The sequence below is a fragment of the Euphorbia lathyris genome, chromosome 6, assembly GCF_963576675.1.
Source record: "Euphorbia lathyris chromosome 6, ddEupLath1.1, whole genome shotgun sequence".
In the NCBI taxonomy this organism is placed as follows: Eukaryota; Viridiplantae; Streptophyta; class Magnoliopsida; order Malpighiales; family Euphorbiaceae; genus Euphorbia; species Euphorbia lathyris.
The window spans coordinates 26,021,602-26,042,184 of NC_088915.1; the positions used below are offsets into that span (position 1 = coordinate 26,021,602).

A 20,583-nucleotide genomic window follows, 5' to 3' on the forward strand; every position below is an offset into this window, starting at 1 on the left:
TAACCAATAACAACTTTATCCCTAATGCTAGCAAATTGGACCAAATAAAAATACGGTTTGACGATGAGTTAGAAAGCCAACCATCATCAAATCTTCTTCCCAACATCAATTTGATGTTAGGTTGGAGATGGTCCAAGACTTTAAACAATTGTCGTGTCATTGTTTTGAATTATGTCAACCTAATAAAATCATTACTTTAATTAATTTTAAGAATTATAGTTTATAAATTAAGGGACTAGGATATATTGTATAGGGTTTATGATTTATGAATTGGAGTTTAAATTTTTTAAATTAGAATGTAAAATCATATTTCATTTGTTATACATAGAAAATAAAGACACATTCAGAATTAAGTTTGCTAATCTGATTTAGTTGTAATTTTATTATTAAGTATGATATTCATGTAGGAAGCCCATTCACAAATTTAGATCAAGCCTAATAATACTCCACTTGAATTTTTAAAACCATTTTTTAATGAGCAGCAACTTTAAAATGTAAGAATGAGCTTAAACCAATGTATTTTTCAACTTGAACCTTTTTGCAGTAATTACAATTTAGATTATACTTGACATACAATCTTATCTCAAACATTATACCATATCAAACATTTTTAGAGTGTGGTTCCAATGCACATCAATATTGATAAAAAAAAACAAATCTCTAAACTAAATTCTATAAAATTCAGTATCAAAATAATGCCGCATATTAAGGGGATAATAGTCCTGACATGAAATATGAAATATGAAATAGGTCAAAAACCAAATATGATCAAATGATTACTAAGGACCAAATAATTCTTTAAGCCTTTATTTGTTAATTAATTAATTTTCTATTGAATTTTTTAAATTATTTAATTAAGTCTTTAAACTGTTTTGAATATCTGTCTTCAAAATCATAACTGAACACACTATTCTCCAGTGCGCATCTTTTTCTAGTGGTACATCTATCGCAATCCCTGAGTGTAATTATTAAAACAGTTATTAATTGTGATCATTAGTAATCATGTATACGAAAAAAGATGACCAACTGTTAGTTTGCTTCATAATTTTGACGTTACAGCAAACATCTTCTTAGCTCCATTTTCATTTTTCTCTCAATCAAGTAATTGCTACTATATTCTATAGCAGTCCATCAATTGATGGATTGAAAGGAAATGTAAACAAAAAAAAAACTCCAAAATTAGAATTGATATCTGGTCACTGCCATCTTCATTAGGGTCGTCCAGGCTCCAGGATGGATCTTTTAAGATGACTTTACAAAAATATTTAACTGTTGGAAACAGAGCAAAACTTTTTTTCTTTTAACCTTGCATAAATAATTTCTAGAAAAAAAAAAAAAAGAACTGGCATATCTACTAAATTGCTAATCCTATACTGCTCATATTTTTCACAATCATAATTTACAAAAAGAGAAGCTGCACAGCTAAATCAATGCTCTTTACAGATGTGGGACTAAAAAAAATTCCCAGCAAACCAAAACTAATCACACCTCGGCTAATGCGCAAGATAAATCTCTTCTTTCATTCACCCTTTCAACATTATGCACAAGCTCCAAATGGGTGCGCGAGTGTTGAAGTCAAGAATTAGATTCATAGGCCCAAAAAGCATCTGGATTCGGACAGAACAGCGAAAAATCTGGCATTTCTATATTAGCAATGTGCCAGTCTACAAACCGAGCTTGAACTGACTTGAATAAAAGGAGTATTGTAGGCAAAAGCCACCACTTATCATTCTCCCTGTAGACAATGGAGAGCATAAATAAGAGACTTGAAGTAAAGGCAAAGACCAAACTTCCACAATAAAATGCCTAGGCTGCAAGATAGGATTCAACCAACCTAAAAAACAATAATAGTAAAACTACCTTCAACAGATTATATTAGTTTTAACTACTATTGACCCCTCTTTTAAATAAAAAAAAACTACTATTGACCCCGATAATCTTTTCCTTTTCCCCTTTTCTACCTGTATGTAGTTTTATCTATCCGCACAACTCACCTTGGTGACTATGTTTGCAATTATCATTATAACTGAAAATATGATATAGATTCATAACTCCGAAGAGAAAAACACTTTTTTCTATCTATATGTTTACAAGAGTCATCTGACTGTCAGTCTTCATTTCTGATTCACTGTTCAATTAATATGAAAAAAAATAATATATGTGCATATATATATATATATATATATATATATATATATATATATATATCAAACCCGACCTGCTAATGTTCCACACGTTATCCTTGTCTGGGGGCTGCAAAAAAGAAAATCCACAACAGAAGATGCCACAGATGAAAGCGACAGCCTGCAAAACCAAATCATGTTTTAATACCCAAGAGGAGTCTACCAAAAGAGCAACTGACAATATACTCATCTGCTGGCTACTTCCCTCAAATCCAAATTATGAATTATGAGCATAATCAGATCATGAAATTTTGTCTTCAATTACATGAATGAGTTCATTGCCATACGTCAATTAAGCTCAAAACAGACTTCATTCAAACGTCAAATTGGACCATGAATACACAACTTACGATATTAGACAGAGAGGTAGCATTCCATAATGCATATATACGAGAAAGTGTAGCTTTTCTAGGTTCCTTGCTGAATAAGGCATTCAAGCCAGCTGGAAATGGAGAAAGCAACGCTAGAGGAAGGATAAGCAGGACTGCGAGGAACACTCCGAGAGAAATCCAATAATACTGAAGCAAAGTAAGAAGGGTGATGAAAAGATCTGACAAAAGCATGATTGTAATGAAAAGCTGAAGAGCATCCTGAAACAGAAAAAGTATATGTAAGCAATAGAAAACAATATCAAATATCGGGTTTTCAACATAACTAAATTGCATTTAAAATTACCTGTCGCCCAACAGGTCTTGTATTGTGCAATAAGAGAGAAAATGGGAAGACATAGTCCCTTCTATACTCCAAGGATGTCAAAGTAGCATCATTTATGACGCCTCCATTAATACCTCCAGTCATCTTTTTACGAGATAATACTTGAGTCATGTATGGCTGATTCTGCTGTAGCTGGTTAAGACTTTTGCTTGTACTTGAGGTATTTTTCCTTGAAAAAAGTCAAGGGAAAAAGTGAGGGGTAAATAGATTACCAAAAGTAAATTGGAAAGAACTTAATAAGAAAAGACTTAATTAACAAGATAGCAAGCGATTAAAACTTATAAATATGATAAGCACCTAGGCGGATTTGTAACAGAAGAAGAAGTGTAAATTTAGAATGGCTATTTATTCAAGCCCCATTATAGGACTGGAAGATACCCAGAAAATAGGTTCAAAAAATAAACCTTTAGGGTAAAAAGTGGAACTCCAACAACACAACCTGTTCAAGATATGGAAACTTGGGCTCAGGTTCTTGATTTGTATAAACTTACCAAGATCACAGCTGACTCTAGCAGAAGTCATCAGTTCAAGCCATCAGAATGCCAGGTCAGATTCTTGTTTTGCATGAACTAACTGAGATCAGGTTCAGTAAGCGTATGATAGGATCTACGCTTACCTGAATTTACACCCTAACACATAATTTTTCAATATGATCCTGGTACAAGATATCTTTCCTATCATTTTTTTGCTAATTGAAAATGCAATATTTCATTCCAATTGATCCATTACTCTAAGAATCAACTATCTGCATCATGTCTAGTTGAGGACATCATTGCATCAAATGATTTAGGTTAAGAAGATTGAAGGAAAATCATTTATTAGAAGCGCTCCATCTCACATCATATTTATATCTCCACTAGTGAAAAGCATATTATGCAACAACATCTACATTAAATATCATATAGCGGAGCAGAGGACTTGCATTCTCCTATGGTTGAGCAGTTTACCCGGAAGAGAGAAATACAAGGGCAACGTTAAGTTGATCCGGGAATAGAAGAGGTGATTATGTTGCATTTATACAATACGTTCTGCATAATATGCTTAGTTTACACCTGTCCAAGCATATTATACAATACGTTCTGCCTAACATGCTTTTCACTCGTGTTCTTGCCGATTCTTCACTAAGGGTACATTTATGTTGCATTTATACAAGTTTAAGTATCATTAAGTAAAAAACTGAAGTTTTAAGGACAAAATGAGATCTGATGCTAATTCCGAGGCTACTGACGAAGTTAACAACTAAGTGTCATGAAAAAAAAAAATATAAGATGCACAATGACAGCAGAACTCAAAAAGTGTCATTATATAGTTTAGTTACCTCGTGAATTCATCGTTGCTTCTATCCATAAAATCCGAATGTGCTAAACTGTGGAGAGGGTATTCACCAAACATTACCAATATACCCAATTGATAGTAACCAGAGGCAGTTGCTTGGAACCAACCCAGCTGTACCTTCACCCCATGAAACTCAAGTTGCGGATTGGCATGACTGTTGATCCAATCAATAACAGGAAGTAGTGCAGAACGTATAGATCCATGTCTCACAGTCCTCAACTGAGCATTTAAGCCAGCCACCAAACGATTCCAGACAGATGCTGGGACATGCTGAAAATGGCATACTATTTTATATCAAATAAAATATTGGAGAAAGAATTATGAGAGATTTGTGAAGTCAGGTAGTCATACCTGTCCAAGAAGATTGGTTAACAATGAATCAGTATGAAGACTATAAGGTGACATATAGCTCCCATCCCCACCAAAAATTATGCACATTGGGAATCTTTTTTGTATTATAGATACAATGTCCAAACGCTTCTCATCTCCTCCAAGGAAAAAATCGATGTATGCAACCATTAAGTCGGGTGTTGCTCCAACCTGCATAAATTTGCATTGATATTAAGACAAAGAAAATGTAGATCTTTACATACTGAAAATATATAAATAAGAATCCTTTAAAAAATAATCTGCAGCATATGCAAGTCGCCCTTCACCATGGCAAATTTAAATCAACAAGAGAATCGAGGTGGTCCAAACTTGAGCAAGAAATTACCAGTGTAGGTTCTAGTTTTTAGTTCTAACATAATACTAATCTCTATTTTACCCTTAATATGGTGTATGAGCTCTAGTATTTGAACGTGTGTGCACATGTATGATGCTTTCATTTGAGAATTTTATCCATCATTAGTCAAAAACAATGACAACACATGGCAGTATCATTTCAAGGAAAAAAAAAACAATTTTCTTGCACGAATTATTATTATTACACAGTTGAATTTTGTTAACAAGGCATGAACAGAAAATATGCAAATACTAAATAGTTCAATATTTTGGAAAGAAGTGCTCAATTTTCTAATTCCTGAATAAAAGGACAATTAAACAACACTATTTGAATACGAGTAGTTTCCAAAATTTTGAATAGTTTACTGAGTGGAGGTAGTTTAGTCTATATGTATGGAAGTATTTGATTTCTGTTAGCTAAGATCTTAAAGCTTTGGTTTTTAGGTATGGAGACTTGAATTGAATTTGAGAAGAAATATAAAATTAGGGTGGAAGCAACTCAAATTACTCATGAGCTACTTAAGCACAATTTCCTGAAATGTTGAATTCGAGAAGTGAGAGAATGGTCTAACCATTAGTAGGAATGTTCTGGAAGGGGTGAGCAGTAGGGAATGAGCTGTTTGGCAGATGTTGGTTATTTGGGAAGATGAGCTGGAGGGTAGTTTGGGTAATAGGTTGAGTATAAGTAGGGATTAGTTGTTATGTTTTAGGTATTGAATATTTTGGTTAATTTGTGTTTGGCTGCCTTTGAGCAGAGGCTCTGCATCTTTGGATCAGAGAGGGGGTCTGTAGGTTGTTCCTCAGATTCATTTATCGTTTACTGTTCTCCATTTCTATTGTATTGCTTATTCTATCAATACGAATACACATTATCATATCCATTTGGGTTCGTTTCCTATTACTATTCCTCAAGTTTGAGCACCAAAAATTAAAAGTTGACCTTATTTAAAAATTGAGCCTGAATATTTCAAAAGAGTTGAAATATAGTAGTATGTTGTATTGATTTGCTCACATACATACTGTCCCAAAGTAAAAACAACTTCATGAACTGTTAGATAGAAACTATCAAAGCCAAAAAGATTAGAATATTAAGATAGTTTAGGTTGGGTCATCTTAATGAGCAGCAGCTAAAATTAAGAAAGCATAATGCATCAAACCTTCATCCCTTTGTATAGGGCTCGTGATCGGCAAGAGCGAAGACATGAGTGGTCATATTCAGATTTGACATATTCCTGAAGTCGATGGACCTTATTTCTCCTTCGCCACTGTTTCCAGGACCAGGCACAAGGATAGGCAAGGACTGAAAGTATGCTGTGGACTGAACCTTCCCACCAATCATATGCAGCAACAGAGTTTATCTCATCAATGAATCTGTTGAAAGCATCTTCATACCTGCAGAACAAAATGCCTTTCCCATAATAAGTTCAATTAATAATAAAATGCATGGCATAAAACTAGCAGTTGGAGATGCTTCTGTATATTTCTAATATAAGTAACTCAAGTTATCATGCACATGTGGCACGAAGACTTCACAAAGAACTGGTGATACCCATAGTTGTTAAATCGAGATTCAGCTCGTGACTCGAAATCCTCATTTTGTGAATCGAACTGAATCGTAAGATTCGGATCAAATTCAAAATAATAATATTATAAAAAATAAAATATTAACCAATTTTAACTTTAAATATTAGTCTAAAAATGCGATTTTAATATCGAAATAGAAATTATATCAAGTTATCAACTAAGCACTTAAGTTAAAATTCAAATCTAATGCACGAAAAGAAAACAGAGACAGAAAGTTGAAGAGAACGAAAAGAATAGAGAAGGACATTTGAAAAGAATGAAAGAAATAAAAGAGAAAACGAAAAGAAAAGAAACAGAGAAACAGAAGGAAAGAAAGAGTTGGGATCTGTAAAGTCTGAAGAGTCTCCTACTTGTATTCTATAACTTCGGCCGATTCATGTCCTATTCTTTATAATTTCGAAATTCTTTATGATTTCGAGTCGTACCATAGATACGACTCGAACTCAGGCAGAATCGGATCGAGTCGACTCATACAATTCTAACAACTATGGTGATACCATAAAGAGTAACTACCCATAAAGGGCAGAATGTAAGCAACAGCGACCTTGAAATGGACCCAAAAAATGATTCCACATGTTATATGATGTCCATGATTTGACGCCATACTTTAGATAGATAAACAAGTAGGTCGAGTTTTCCTAAGTCAAGGATTCCGGAGTGAAAAACAAGTATTCAACTGATTCCATTTAAATCAGCAATACACTTTATGAAACCGGGTAAATTGTAATAGAATGTTAACAGTTAAGCTATCACCCAATGGTTTTCACAGGAATACTTACACAATCTCAATAATTGAATTGGGAGGAGAGTAAGGAAGATGCCACGGTTCCCTAAAAGTGTTTGGACCCATAAAATACATTCTGTAGACATGGCTCTGTGTTTCTTCAGCTCTTGTCCCCCGGACCTAGAGTTTTTAAAAGTGTATTATGTAAAAACATAGTAAGTACTGCACAGTCTGTTACAGCTGTAGAGAACACAAGTAGAAACAAGGAATGCGTATTATCAACATTGTACCTCTGACAAGGAAAGTAGGTGGGGTAAATGGTGGTGACTCTGGTTCTCAATTGAGTTTGCACCATAAGAAGAACCTGGTCCGACCAATTTTATTCTCAGAGTACTCAAAAGTAAAGCAAGAAGGACCAACACGCAAGAAAGGATAAGAGCAAAAGGCCAAGGGCCTCCAAATGTGTATATCAGCTCCTCAAGAGGAGTATAGCAATTTGGCATCCTGTATTTGTCCGATACGCACTGATAAGGACAAGGCGGCTTAGTAACTCCACCTGCATTAAATTCAATTATATTGATACCACCCAAAGATTGAAAGAGAGACATAGACTACAGTCCAAAAGTAGTATGAGAGTAGTACCTCGCTCGTATATGAAAAATGCACGATTGGGAAGAAGGTCAAGAGAGCAAGGAATGCATAGACTTCCATCAGAGCCTTCAAGATTTTTATAAGTTCCAACAGGGCATTCCTGTTTATAAGTGCACAAACAAACTTATAGAAGATGCTAGATTGACTCAACAACGAACTGTGGGTATAAGTAACAAAATATGGAGGCAAAGGCAAAATGATAGTACAAAATAAAAGGATCTCCCTGCCACACTTGTGGTAGTAGTTGGTACCTACATGTTTCTGTCAATCAGAATCGTCTTTAATAGAACAACTAGTTGCATAGCACTTCAAAAGCTTATTTGTTATACCAAGAAGTTTTACTTCAATTCAAATTCATGTAAGCCATAAATTAAGCATAACAATAACTTAAACGTGAAACTAAATATCCTCTGATAACTATCCACTTTGTTTAGTATTTCATAACTCACTATTCATAATCTAGTTGAAGGAAGATTATAAGCTTTTCATTTAATACATCAAAAGATCCTGGAAAAGCGCAAACAACTCAAAGAATTGTAGATTTCCCCTTATTTACAAGAGAGCCATAATCCAAAACTTTAAAATAACAGAAACATTTTATTGAGGTAATATGAGTAAACAATGTAAATACCTTGCAAAATGTACCATAAAGCCCTTTTGGACATTTTTTTCCAGTTATAGTGCCAGCTTCTCCAAAAAGGCCACCATTATTTCCAGAACCTCCACTGTTAAACAACACTGTAAAATGTTAATTGGAGATAATGTTACAAGTATCATAAGAACGGACTTCTTTATGCAGAAGATAGTATTTCAATCCTCAACGAAAAGAAGTGCACATACTCTAGACGCTAGGACCAACTTTAAGAGAGATCGTATCATATTAGACGAAATACTTATTATTGTTCCCATAAGCATGTTAGCAACTAAGACACTCAAAACAAAACAAAATAAAATAAATTAAGAGTTAAAGAAACTAATATTTTCCCCTGGAAGTCGATGTTCTAACGTTATCTCCCATCTAGAATTAAACCATTCAACATTCCAACAAGCCATACCTACTGTTCATTGAACCGTGTATACTTGCAATAGGAACATATTCATGCCCACTGTTTATCATAGACCAATGGAAGTGAACTCTCCCACCTCCACCTCCACCACCACCAAGAGGACCACCACTACCCCCCAAGACAGATAAAGTCGAGTTTTCTTCAAGCACAAGCTCCTGAAGGAAAAGAAGTATTGACCCGCCAGAACCTCCGCCAAGTCCCCCAACCAAAGAAGCATTACTATTTCTTGAAGCTTTATTAAAGCTTTGACCATCGGCCTTTAAGAATCCATAAAGATGAAGCCTTACCAATGGCCATTGAATGGAGCCCATCACTGAAGAACATGAAAGAAAAATTAATAACAATGGTGTTACAAAAAATGCAGTAGAGTATGTAGTTCCAGAAAAAGGCTTCAAGCAAAAGTTATAGCATAGCAAATATTCGTAGACATTACTATTCAAATTTAATGAGCATTTACATAGGTTTTGAATGTTGTTAACATGAGGTGAGAGTCCTGATTTGTTCCACAGAAGATACAACAGTTAGGTTAATTTTAAGTTTGACATAGCATTCATAAAAACAATCAATATTTGCAACTAGATAAAATAAAAGAAAAAAATATTCCGAAAATTTGCAATTTTGATAATCTCTATAATAAAAGAAAAGTTCATGATCACACATGTGATACACTATATATATGATCGATCGTAGCAAATATTTGAGCATAGTAGCAATTAGAGTGATAAACAGAGTAGCACAATAAAGATAAAATAAAAAAAAAATTTGTCATCTATCAAAATAATACCAATCATTCCCCCTCCAATAACATTCCCATATGACCGATCAGGACCCTCAGTTCCACTTCCCAACTCGCAAGGAAGATCAGCATCACCGTACTTATTACCACCATCACTCTTAATCCCGTTATAATATCCTGAGCCTCCTCGTCCACCGTGGCCAGCACCACTACCAGCTCCATTAGAATAGTTTCCTTTCCCAATACCTTCACTGCAACCTGAAATGAATGATCTCTAACAGCTATAAGCCTAAAACTGTAACCACCTATTTTTATCATAAGACAAGCAATTGGTAGAATGACATAATCCTGATAAGCATAAAGAACTCAGACATACATAAGCAGCAAGATACAAAGAAGGTGATTAAGCAAGAGAGATAGAGAGGATCTAATGGAGTACACCTCATTACCTAATCCTGATGCAGTAATCAAAGCAGTAGTATCCACAATTATTGTTCTTGCCCTGTGGATGTGGATAATACTTCCTTTAACAGTGCCACTCACAAGGAGATCCTCAACACGACAAATCTGACAAAATGGGAAAGTTATGTTTTTACAACACCACATGCATGTTCATTAGAAGAAACTACATGTGATGAGATGCCAAAGTCATAGAACAATGCAAAATAAAGGTTAGCAGGAAAAGTTTAAAACTGATCCAAAAACAAACAGAAAGTACAAAAGTTGTAACATCAATTCCAGGCAGAATTCCTCAAATATGGTTTATACGTATTTAATGACCATTTACACAGGTTTTAAAATTTGTTAACATAGAGAAATAGTCCTTACTTGTTCCACAGAAGATACAACAGTTAGGCTAGTTTTCAGTTTGACATAGCAATTGACAATATTTGCAACTAGATAAAATAAAAGACAAAGGTATTTCCGAAGTATAATTTGCTATTTTGATATTCCTTCAACAAAAGAAAACTTCATGATCACACATGCGATGCACTATATTTAGATTACAAACTACAAAAAGAGTCCTCTAAAGGTCATTTACAATGAAACATGCTTGGTTGATCCATGAAGACTAGTGCATATAAGCTGATATTTGACAGGATAATTTTCTCTTAAGAGTTCCTTGTGTTACTTTATTTCATGAAGTCAATCACAAACTGATATTTGACAAAAACAACCTAGCATCAGTATTAAGATCCATGGAGCAAATTCCACCTGATTATTATACCCAAAAGTAGCATAAATGCTGAAGAGAACTATGATACTAATAATTGTCAGGAGTGTCTGATAGTTCTGGTGCCTTAATGATTCCAGTTTTCTCAACTCTTAACGAGAAACTTCTATCCACTTTAACTTCTTTTTAATATGATCATTGTAAATGAGGTCAGGTTCTGACATATTTTTACTTATCTCAACTAATTGAGAGACAAACGTGTATTAAAATCCAGAACTAATCCAATTCAATGCAACACTTACTTGAAGTGAAAAGGATAGCGTATAATTAAAATGGCAATCATCTGGAGGAGTTATCAAATCCATTGGGCATGTTCGACTTTGACACAGAGATTGTGTTACCCTACAGCAAAGGGAGCAGAATCACATAAAAAATGAAATGTCATACTGCTCTCACAATGAGCATAGCATGTCCTCAATCCTCATACTCAAAATAGAAGTTCGTACTCACACACTTCTGCTAGCATCATCGCTCAATGGAGCCTGTAGTACAGAACCTGGTCCAACCTGTGATGTGGATGTATTTGTAATTTTTTCAAAATAAATTAGAGAACAATTCAAAGTAAAAAAGAATAGCATAAAAAGCACAAATCAGGCTGTAGTTTCAAGACAAGGAATCAAACAATGTACTTCGTCACTTGCCATAGGTACTCCTAGATTTCTAACTCAAACAGTTTGAAATGCAGAAAAAAAAATCTGGTGCTGGAATTGCATACAAAGCGCATAGAAAAGCAGCATGGAGTCCAGCATGTTAAAAAACTGTGTGAAGATGTCCTCTTAAATTTTCCAGTGACAAATTAACATTTCAATATGAACCTTTAATTTTCTTTTATTGTCAAATGTCATTGTTAGTAATTTAGAATTGCCATTTTCCTAACTAAAGGAGTATAAAGCTTTCATATTTATGAAGATGACCACTGCAGGAAATAAATGAAAATGACCACATCAGGGGAAGAGAAAATAAGGGGTGACTGGTAAAGGTATGACTAGTTGCAGGGAGTTCTATTCAGCCAGTTTTATAGTATAAGATGTTGGTTGCTCTTGAGCCAGAAGTTGAAATTTAAAATTAGCCATATTAGGACCAGTACCAAATTCATGACCCTTGAAGTGCATTTGGAGTGAAGAATCGATCCTCAAATTTTCATTTTTTTATTTGGCCATCATATTCTGCTGACTCCCAATCATGTTTTTTTAACATTGGAAACATTGGAAAATATTATATCTATTCCAATCTTCTCAGTTGTGCATGCTGCTTGTAGACTATGATATCAAAAGAAATGTAATAATATGCAAACAAAAAAATAGAAAAGCAACTCTACATGCTAATAGCTTACAGTTATATTGTAAAAGAGGGAGAGGGAAAGCCGTTGGGCCTTGATTTCATCACCATGACCTGTCAATCTCAGCAGTCCCTGCCCATATACCCCCAAGTTGGCATTTGAGCTAATGATAGAGTTAGCCTGCAAAGACAAATAGCAGACTCAAATTTTCTATCAGAGACGCAATGTGTGTTCAACAAGAGGGAGTAGTGAGTGTACAAGAATATATTCTGAAGCCATCATACCCGCAGAACAATCAGATTTCTGACTTCAAGGATAGAAGCAGTGACAACAGTGTTTCCACCTCCATCAATTTCAATGCTGGAATTCCACATAAGCAACATTTTGACAGCAACTCTAAACGCACCAAAAACCTTCATTTTTGAAGCAGAGCATCATATACAGCTAGTGTAAAATATCACATAATTTCACAGCAACTCTAAATGCACCAAAAACCTTCATTTTTGAAGCAGAGCATCATATACAGCTAGTGTAAAATAGCACATAATTTCGCAAAGTTTTACCAATTACATTTTTATTATCAAGTAATCGTTTAACCCAAAAAGCTTAGCTGATAGCTAAGGTTCCAAAAATAGTGTTTATTATTTTAACAAACTCCTGCAGACGAATGCTCCTTGGACTAGAAGGGTGTACAAGCATAGCCTCATTCTACCTTGTGTCAAAATTTAATTAATAAATGTGGTTTCCAGGACTCAAACTCTAGACCTCTTGATTTAGCAAGCTTTGTTACCATGTCAAGGAACCACTTATTCAAAAACTTAAGCTGATAGATAATGTTCCAACAGTACTTTTATTATTTCTAGGAAATTATACATGTGATACAAACTCTTAATTCAATATATATATATAACTGCAAGAAACTAGTTGCGACGAAAACAAAAACATTTATATCTGAAAGTTCCACATCATATGAATTTTACTTATAATAATCTCCTGTTGCATGTGATATTGTGCTTACAAAGGTCAGTGCAAAATGAGTTGGATCTATCTTAACACTTACATTTATTTTCATTCCAATTTGTGAAATATATCAAATTAGTTGTATGAATACCAATCTATGAAATATCCGACCTGCTCTAACCAGAAAGGGCGATAAAAGTTGAGGAAAGCAATTCTTTAATTCTACAATATAGTAATTGGAGAAACAATACAGCCCTCCAGAAAATATACCTTTATTATAGAGTTACTCATCAAAAGTTCTTCTGCCACAAGCTCAAATTCTGATACTGGGTATGCAGATAATCCAAAGACGATGCTGCCACCACTATATAATCCAATTTGACCTCTGACCTTCACAAGGAAAGAAAAAATTAGCATCATGCTTGAAGCTGAGAAGTTCATGAACCAACCAAGAACAAAAATTGTAGGAAAGATGAATTATAAATTTCATCAGAGAATCTGACAAAATATAAAATTAAATGTGTGAAGATAAGTCCGAAAGAATATCCTTGGCAAAGCATGGAAGAATTAGTATGTCTTATGGTGCAAACCAACAGAAAATCCCCATTCAAGCTGATCATGCTGAAGTCCAAGAAATGAAGCATTAAAAGAGGAGAGTGTACACAAACTCTTTGATAGTGAACACATCTTTGACTGAAACTTGGAATAATAATTTACTACATCAAATTAATTATCTTCCAAAGAATTTAAGAATATAAGAGACATGCTCCTAATAACCATTATTGTTCTAGCTCCATTAATTTATTCACAACCCACAATAGCACTAAATGAAGCTAAAATTGCATCCCAAAAATGAAGTGGACGACTTGACGTGTACAAGAAAACTAATATATTATACTAAAAAATTAAACTTTCAATAGCTCAGTACATCTCATGAATCATAAGGTGAATTTACAATGTTGTCCGGCATGCATGCAATGAGCAAGTGAAAAAAGTGCCTTGTAAACCTTCAACTGTTCTTAGAAAAATGTATATTTTTTTTTTTGGATAGTTTGTCCGATTTCTCAGGCACCCTTTAGGTGGATCCTCTCCCAATTAAAGTTTTCTATGCATGCTATACTAATTATGATTCACCAAGATAACACCTACGACAAAATCTTATGCCGCTAATAAGTACTAGAAATGATGATCTAAGAAACAATGGAGGAAATAGATTCTGCACACAGCATTGCTTGAGTGATTACATGCACTAGTGGAAAGCAAGATCGTCCATTCATATACTAGAAAGCCTATAAAAAATATTGAAAAAAACCCCTTCATTTTCAACTATATGTATTTCAATTTGTCAATTTCAACCTAACTTAGAACATATAACAACAGTTTTATCCAATCTCTACATAGTTAAAAACAGTATATATTTGCTTTACTTGTCTGTAAGACTGATGAGCATGATATAATTTTCTTTACTCTATTCATTTCAAGAAAAAGTTTAGTAGTAGAATTTTCTTATAATATAGCGGCCCTTTTATAAAGGGCGGCCCGGTCGCATTACGCGTCCCCGCTGAGCGAGGGTCCGGGAAGGGGTCCCACCACAAGGGTGTATTGGGGGCAAGCCTTCCCTTGCCAATTTAATTGGCAAGAGGCCGCTCCTAAGACTCGAACCCGTGACCTCTGGTCACACGGCAACAACGTTTTACCGTTGCGCCAAGGCTCGCCCTCATAGCGGCCCTTTTATATAAAGATAAATTTGTATAGAAAGAAAAATAAATACTTTTTCAACATTAAAAGTAAATTTAACTTAAGGAGATAATAGTTGGTAAGTTTTCACAAATATTTTAGTCATAACTTACTAAATTGGCTGAAATTGTTATAGAGGCCTATAGGTTAGGATAGAATTGACAAAATTAAAAGAACAGTATTTTTTTGGTTATTAGCCTATGATAGAAAAATTATCGTCCTAACTCATAGATATGCTAATGAAATCAGTTCATGAAAAAAGCACCATAATTGACATGGAAAAGATCAAGAAACCTGCACTCTGGTCCAAAGAAGCGGAACCAAGACTTTTGCATTATTCTCCACAAACACATTTGACCACAAAGGTGTAGTAGGAAAATCAAGTAAAGGAGTCTCCGTTTCAGTAGTCACATTGTCATTTCCAACTCTTAGACTAAGTAAGTCTGCATTAAAAAATGTACCAGCTGCACCAGCATTTGTAGGACAACCAATACTTGAACCACCTGTCCCATAAAAGCATAAAACTTAGTCCAAAAGACTGCCATAATAGTATGAATTGTTGCCAGAAATTTATATACAAAGAAATAACATGCAAATGAATAAAATTGTTCTCGCCAAATCAGCAATATCAACAAGCATGCTTTTCGCAAAATTTGTACAGGGAAAAGAAAAGTACCAAGAAAATAAACTTTCTGACAATGTACAACTAGAAATATAAGTGGGGTGGGGCAAGAACACGGTAAATTTCAGTCCCATTCAACAAACTTAAAGAGTACTGCCCTCTTCTAAAATAATATACAACAAGAAAAGCTGAAATGCACCCTCTGCATGAGCAATAAATGTGATACAGAAAATGTTCTCTAAGTTAAAAGGCGAACAACCTTCATTATTTATCAAATGACTGTGGAAATATGCAGCCCCAACTCTTAATTACAGTAAATAAACCTTCGATTGACATTTAGCACTTCAGTAAATTAATTATCCATTAAGTAATACGTCAGAATTTTTAAGATTACAACAAGAAACAGATGTATGATCAGTACAAACCATGAACAGTCACTGTAACAGTTTCCTGTATGCTGTAACAATCAAGAGAAATTCTTCCACCACCACCTCCACCTCTTCCACTCCCGCCTGCTGCACTGACAATGCCATAACCCTTCCTAAGAAATTAGGAATCATAAGAACAAATAAGTATAACATATAATAACAAAGATTCAAAATCCTACCAATATGAAATTAAACACATCAAATACCTCCTACTATAAATGAACATAAAATAGTAAAATATCACAATCTCATTGATCTTTTGAAGCTTTCCCACAGAACAAAATATAGGCGAAATACAGCTAAACAAAATTATCGTACTTGCAACTGACAGTTAAAGAAAACAGAGCAGCTTATAAGTTTTCACATAGAACCTGTTGATTTACACAACAATAAATGTAGTTGTAGTTCTATGACACAAGTGATTATATTAAAGAAAATGGAGGTTACAAGTTAAAGATTAAGATACTCTTACAGACAGATAGTAAACATCATAGAAAAAGCAACACTCTCAAATCAAGCTGAACATTAATAAAACTACCTTATCCAAGCGACTACAGATTGAGGAGCAAAAGACAGTAGAGAATCCAAGTAAACTACTTTATCCAAAAACAGATTGAGGAGCAACATCTGGTTTCTGAAAATGTGCATTCGTCCACATTAAAATGCTCAAAAATACGAGGAAGAAAAAGCAAATTCTGAAAGAATTCAGAATCTTTTCTACAACTAAGCCATTTCAAGCCACAGGAAGTTTTAAGTAATCTTGATATCTCTAATATCTATTTTGTAAATACCATTATGATGTCTCCAAATTCCCTAACTAATCTCACAGTATAAGAACAAGCGTGAATGAGGCTCAATACACTAACAAAAGATGATGCATTTGAATTTATAAGTGCCTTCTCTGCAGCAGATAAATTATAAAATTAAACGTCTTGAGTAATGTAGATTGAGCAGGTCAATGTAATAAACTAAGCTATTACCCTAAGCAGCACCATAATAGAGACCAAAAAATTGATCATCAAGCAACTTAAGGCCCTCTAGTTCCAGCTATAGTTCCTTTTAGGCATTCATCACACTGAAATGTCAAGAATTGGCGATCAAGAAATAACAAATTGTGAGCCTGAAAAGGTGTGGATTCAAAGATTGATTTAGAGTGTGCACTATGGGACAAGATGCAATGACCATAATAGAGACTAAAAAAATGGCCATCGAGCAACTTAAGGCCTCATAGTTCCAGTTATAGCTCCTTTTAGACATTCATCACACTGAAATATTAAGAATTGTCCATCAAGAGACAACAAATTTTCAGGCTGAAAGAAGGTGTGAATTTAAAATTTGATTTAGGGCGTGCACTGTAGTACAAGATATAATAAGCTTGTACCTAAGGGTGACGTTGAGGACAAAGACGATGAAGGCCATTGAAAGATGAAGCGAACTCAATAAGTAAGATCACCAAGGGAAAATTTCCATTAAAAACAGAACAAGAAAACATATTTGATGTGAAACGTCATTGGTTGACAGCTAGAAGGTTGATGTGCATTATGTTTAAAGTCTTTGCATATAAAGGTTGCTTGTCACTTATATGAAGAATTTGCAAGTGAACTAAAATTGTCACATGAGAGGCTTGTCTCTGTAATCATTTGCAAGCAAACATAATTAGCATGATGAATGAAATGAAATTCTGATAAGCAAACTACATTAACCCAGCTGGTGAACAGTTTGGATGGGTATTATGAGATTCATGAATATTGGCAATAGATAATAAAAGCATTATGGTGCCAGTAGATGTTCCAATCTTCTGACAGGGAAAAATCCCGGTATCACTTTGACAATATTAGCGTGTATTAGTTCCCGCATAGTTGTCGCATAAGCATGCATTAACATCCAAATAGTTATGTAAACTACCAAAGAAAAGCACGGCTTAAATTTTCCCCATTCAGGCAGGGTTTACTCACAGCTTTACTGCATGTATAAAGATACTTCCACCAGAACCTCCTCCTCCATGCAGACCCCCATCACCACCTTCAGCGGTGATAGATCCATTCAAGTACAGTATCTCCTTCATTAGAAGCTTGACACGTCCTCCACCATTCCCTCCAAACTTATTTGTAGGAGACGTTCCACCACCCTTACTACCATAGCTCCATGGCTCAGCCAAAGTCGACCAAGCATAAACATCTCCACCCCAATTATTTGTCTTATTCTTCGTCAGACAGGAAGCACCACGACCACCATGACCTCCCCCAGCTCCATCATATCCAACTGGCGTACCACTAGTTTGCGGAGGCGGCAGTCCCCCCAAGGCAGATGTATTAATAGAAGAGTTATGTTCTATGGTCAAGTTGGTAGCAATAAAAACAACTGAGCCAGCAACAACAGTCGAATATTGACCAATATTAATATTGCCCGTCATATTAAAAGTAATCATACAGCCTTCCAAGGGGCATACAATTGAAACATGGGTGAGAATCTCCAGATTTCCCGTGCCATATATGTGAAGATCAGAATTCAAATACAAATTTGATTTTAGAAAGCAGGTAGTATTAAAAGATCCAACTCCATCTAGGTCCTCACAAGTTACAGAAGTGTTTAAAGGGAAAGAAAATTCAACAGATTTGACTCGGTAGGAAATGCCATTTCTAGAACCATTGTACGAAAGTGATCCAGAGTTCTGCAGCCAATGTCTTGACAAAATGCTTTCACTTCTAGATTTCCCTGAACTAAGAGAAAGAGTGGATATGCACACATGCCCCAAAAGAATGATCCAGAAAAAGTATCCTTTCATCAGAAAATGACACATCACCACCCCAATAACCAAGTACGTGTACTGCTATCTCCTGCACTGAAATCTCAAGTTCCAGAGTATTAATCGATTAGGTATGCTCATAGTTTTCCCGTAAAGTCATGAATGCCTGGCAGTCCCAAATTGTGAATATTTTCTGCAAAGCCCCCTATAGCCTTATGTTATCCTGATGAATTCAAACCTGCCAATATGACCAAAAGTTTACCGTTAGATTTGAACACGCTGAAATGAAGGATATAAAAAAGAAACATGTATCTCCTGACAAGTCTAGGAATATAACTTCCAAATTAGTAAGCTAAAGAATGGAACTAGAACAAGTTCAACAAAATGCTAAAGCTAATTAGTAGAGTAAATATTTAATCATAAATAAATTAAAAAAAAAAAACAATTTCAAAACATGCAATTTTCTGTACTGCAAGCAATTAGATTTATGGTGTGATATCATTAGCAAAATGGCTTATCTTTCTTTCTTCTAAATTTTTTGACAGTCTAATATATTATAGTTCTTTCTTGGCTTCTTGCATATGGTAAATGCAATAGAAATTCCATAAGACAAATCTTCAATACTAATTTAAACCCATGAAAAGATTCAACAATCCTAATTATATGCTATGCACCATTTTTTTCTTTTCATATTTTACATTGGTGCATGCATGCTTGTTAAATTGCAAGGAGAGAGGTGTTGAGTTTTGATCCCAGCACCATGGGGCTTGATGTAGAAACCCCTAAAAATCCACCCTTGTTATGTCATGCCAAGGATGGATTTCTTACATTTAGTTTTTGCATCCTTCATTGCCTGTATAATGCACCAAATCCATTTCTTGTTTAACATTAATATATGTACAAGTCAATTCGACAATTGTACATCAAATTCAAAATCATATATGCACTAAAACTTTCGCATGTGAATGTTATAATTCACCAGGCAATATACATACATAGATTATTGAATATTAGAGTCGCTCAACTTCATATTTCGTTTTCACCATATGTCATAGCATAATTAACTTATAGAATTCCCATCAATCAACCCTTTCTCAAGCTTTTTATCAACTTTTCCCTAATTATCTTTCACACCGTGGTCTAAACTCAGCAACTACTGCATAACATTCCAGATTTTCAATTTTCCTCGGCATGATTTATACCACATTTAACATCGAATACAAGAATTCTCAACTAAAATAGAATTGAAAGATTTACAGTGATCATGCAAATTGAGTCCCTAAAAGAAAGACCACATTAAAATTCTACAACACTAAAAATATTAAAGAAAAAGGAAAATAAATAAAAAATTACATAGATAGAGGAGACTTCTGTATATATGTTAAATGCTTAGAGAGCTCTAAACAGCGTTTGATAGAATGTTGTAGTACACAAAACGACAATCGATCTTGCCATTTCAATCATAGAATTCAGATTTCCAACAAGAAAATTTAAACATCGCCGAATCCAAATCAAACCAGAATTGTGGCTGATTTTGACACAGAAGACTCAAAGCTGAAACTGAAGTCAAAGTGAAGACATATAGATAGAGAAAGAGTACCATCTAGTAATGGATGATTGGAAATTCTACTGACTCTAAAGAGTGAAGCTCCGCCTCTTTTTTTTAAAACGGTTTCAACTTTCTGCTTTGTCTCTTTGCTTTCTCTTCGCTTTCTTCAAAGTTATTTATTATTTGTTTTCTTGTGCATAATTGCGTTACAGTGTAGAGAAGAGAGAGGAGACTGAGTAGAGAGTGTCTTTAATGAGTCCAAGCTACGTTTTTGCACTGCTGGATTGTGAAAGAGATTTACGCGTGTTTTT

At 34.6% G+C, this 20,583-nt stretch overlaps 1 protein-coding gene across 2 annotated transcripts; it reads right to left on the bottom strand.

The window, feature by feature from the left end:
- Window positions 1-1,350: 1,350 nt before the first annotated feature.
- LOC136233853 (uncharacterized) lies at window positions 1,351-20,540 on the bottom strand. 2 transcript variants are annotated; one of them, XM_066023545.1, is made up of 23 exons: window positions 20,324-20,540; window positions 17,933-18,961; window positions 15,975-16,090; window positions 15,222-15,430; window positions 13,461-13,580; window positions 12,515-12,643; window positions 12,285-12,410; window positions 11,402-11,457; window positions 11,194-11,293; window positions 10,167-10,284; window positions 9,766-9,975; window positions 8,970-9,294; window positions 8,546-8,639; window positions 7,906-8,014; window positions 7,554-7,819; window positions 7,319-7,443; window positions 6,113-6,347; window positions 4,584-4,772; window positions 4,216-4,502; window positions 2,859-3,066; window positions 2,534-2,773; window positions 2,219-2,304; window positions 1,351-1,735 (listed from the first exon to the last, which is right to left on the bottom strand). In XM_066023545.1, the coding sequence occupies exons 2-23, from the start codon at window positions 18,775-18,777 to the stop codon at window positions 1,576-1,578; spliced, it is 4,353 nt and encodes a 1,450-aa protein (XP_065879617.1). In that variant the 5' UTR covers window positions 18,778-18,961; window positions 20,324-20,540; the 3' UTR covers window positions 1,351-1,575. The 2 variants fall into 2 exon arrangements, with proteins under 2 accessions (XP_065879617.1, XP_065879618.1); XM_066023546.1 differs by having other exon boundaries at window positions 20,077-20,540.
- Window positions 20,541-20,583: the final 43 nt, after the last annotated feature.